At 37.9% G+C, this 2935-nt stretch overlaps 1 protein-coding gene across 1 annotated transcript; it reads right to left on the reverse strand.

The window, feature by feature from the left end:
• Positions 1–320: 320 nt before the first annotated feature.
• LOC133710346 (receptor-like protein 2) lies at positions 321–2677 on the reverse strand. Its single transcript, XM_062136395.1, has one exon. The coding sequence runs from the start codon at positions 2670–2672 to the stop codon at positions 447–449; it is 2226 nt and encodes a 741-aa protein (XP_061992379.1). The 5' UTR covers positions 2673–2677; the 3' UTR covers positions 321–446.
• Between the last annotated feature and the right edge of the window lie 258 nt (positions 2678–2935).

A 2935-nucleotide genomic window follows, 5' to 3' on the forward strand; every position in this document is an offset into this window, starting at 1 on the left:
TTGCATATTCAACATGGTCATTGTCTTATAGTTGGTGAAATGCAACAGGATTTGCTTCAATTTCTCTATGGGATCTGAGCACTTTTCTCTTATTTACCTTGAGGATCTCTCAGAACCAACCCTTGCTTGCTTGGTAGTGGACTCCTGTCTTCAAAGTTTCTTGCTAATTACAGGAGTGTACTTCTCTGTCATGAGTGTACTAGCCATTTCTCTATATATATCCCTCTAACCGTGTGACGATATAGATAACTAAATGTTATATACACTTGAGGTATTATATTATGTATATATTTACTTTGCCAAATTCCTCATCATAAAAATCAGAAAATTAACGAGTAGAAGACATTATATATACATATGTGAAAACAAGCCAAACGATACACCAGCAAACATTAAGAAACAAACAAGAAAGTACAATACTCTAGCATCTAAACCTTCTCTGCATCCTAGCTATTGACACTATTACAATGACATAGTCTCTCTTTGACATTGTCTAGGAATTGGAAGTATGCATCTCTCCACTTCTTAAGCACTAAAGGACCACACACTCCCAAAAATCCTACAATGAACCCAAAAGCAACAGAAAGATTAAACTGTGGAATTTGATGCCCATTGTCCACATGATCTTGGATATTCTTATTATCTGGATCACTGCCATTAATAGGCATGCACTCATTTGGAAGTGGAGCACCACAAAGTTTTGGATTCCCCTCGAATGCAGAAGCATTGAAGCTTTGGATCTGAGTGCTTATTGGTATTTGTCCTTCAAGATTATTGTTTGAAACATTAAAATATTTCAAAAAATTAAGGCTTGCCAATGACGATGGGATTTTTCCAGACAAATGATTTGTGGAGATATCCAATACCTCCAAGTTCTTGAGGTTGGATATTTGCTCTGGAATCTTGCCGGAAAATTTGTTGTTGTGAAGCCCCAATTCATGAAGAAGCTGCAATTGGCCAATCTCAATAGGTATATTCCCACTAATGGTATTGTTGTTTATGTATATTGCTGGAGGGACGTAAGACAATTTGTATTGTAAAAATGTTGCACCTTGGGACAAGTAGAGAGGCAATTCAAGTTCAGTATCGTCTTCTTGAGCTGCTGTCAGTTTAGATATAAACATAGGCAGCCTACAAAGATCCTTTGGAAATTCACCTGAAAGTAGGTTGGAACTCAATTTGATAAAATAGAGCCTCGGAAGATTTCCCAACCAACTAGGAATTGACCCTGTGATTCTATTTAAAGACAGAAACAGGACCTCTAGCTTCTTGAGCGTAGATACCCATACAGGTATTTGACCAGTGAGCTCAGAGTTATGCAAAGCTAAAATTCGAAGATTTTCAAATCCATCAGTGCCTACCATGCCAAGATCAGCAGGCATTTCCTCACCTATAAAACTCGATTTAAAGGATAAGAATACGAGGCTTCTACAATGCACTAGTATCTGTAGTGCCTTTGTAATATTGGTTAATCTATTTGTACCAACTGAAAGGAAGGACAAGGATTTCAATGATAGAATCTCAGGCTGTATTTCTCCCTCTAGATTGTTTTCACTCAGTCGAATTGCCTTCAGCAATTTGCACGAGTAGAGGCTTAGTGGCAAGGTACCAGAGAAGTTATTTTTCCTGAGGTCAAGTTTAGTAAGCTGACTGAGTTTGGAGAAATCAAATAATGAGATATCTCCTGCCAAGTTGTTGTCTCCCATACGTAGGTCTATAAGGTTTGTGCAATTCATCAGAGATGGGGGCAAAGACCCTTCTAGATTGTTGAAATCAAGGAGCATGACTTGCAACTTGAATAGCTTACCAATACTTGCAGGGAGTCCACCACTCAAGTCGTTAGAGGTAAGGTCAAATACTTTGAGGTTGGTGAGGTTGACAAGTCTTTCACTTATGGCTCCATGCAGTGAATTTTGAGGTAATGCAACCTCTTGGAGTGTTGAAACTGTGTAGATGTCATCTGGCAGAAAGCCAGACAGATCATTGTGACCAGCACGAAAAACCTGGAGTTTCAAACACTTCCCCAATCCATGTGAAATACTACCATTAAATTTATTCGAGGAAAAATCCAATAGCTGTATCAAGGGAGAATGAAGACAAATAGAGGATGGGATAGAACCTGAGAAGGAGTTGTTTCTGACATTAAAACTAGTTAAATTCCAAGCTTGTTGGAAGAAAGAAGGTGGAATTTCACCACGGAAGTGATTGCTAGACAAATCCAGAATCCGGATACTGGATAGTAGGCAAAATGGTAGCTCTCCAAAAAGAAGGTTATAACTGAAATCTAGGATCTCAAGACTATTCGAGGGCAAAAACAATTCTGTTTGATCTAGCAAACCATAAAGTGAATTGTGAGAGAGATTCAAGTGGGTGAGATATGTGAGATTTCCAAGTGATGATGAAGGGAAAACACCTCCTTTGAGTTTGAGGCCTTTGGAAGGTAAGCATAAATTGGTGACCAAACCATGGTCATTACAGGTGATGCCCTTCCAGTGGCAACAATTACTGGAAGTCCAATTTAAAGGAGGAGATAGAGAGTGGGCAAAAGATAAGAGAGAGCTGCGTTCAGTGTGGTTGCATGCCTGAATCTTTGTATATATGTTGGAAGAGAATATGAAGATCAGGAAGAGAAGAAAGCCATGAGCCATTGTGTTATGTGGCTGTACTAGCATGTTTCTTCAATTATATATGTGCCGTATATCAATTCACAGATGTTTCTATTTATATTAGAGTAAACGAGATTTTTTTTTTTTTCTTTTTTCGTTTGGTCTGGTGTAAAAGAGTTAGGAATTAAAGACCGAGAAATTATTATTAAACTTGACTACATGAGTCTATATATTTCATTTTGGGGAAAAATTAGAAATAGTATATGAACTCTAGTCAGCTAATAACTTTCATACCTTAAGTTTCAGAAATATCAAATTGCTATCCTGGA

This window comes from Rosa rugosa, chromosome 5, assembly GCF_958449725.1.
Source record: "Rosa rugosa chromosome 5, drRosRugo1.1, whole genome shotgun sequence".
Lineage (NCBI taxonomy): Eukaryota > Viridiplantae > Streptophyta > Magnoliopsida > Rosales > Rosaceae > Rosa > Rosa rugosa.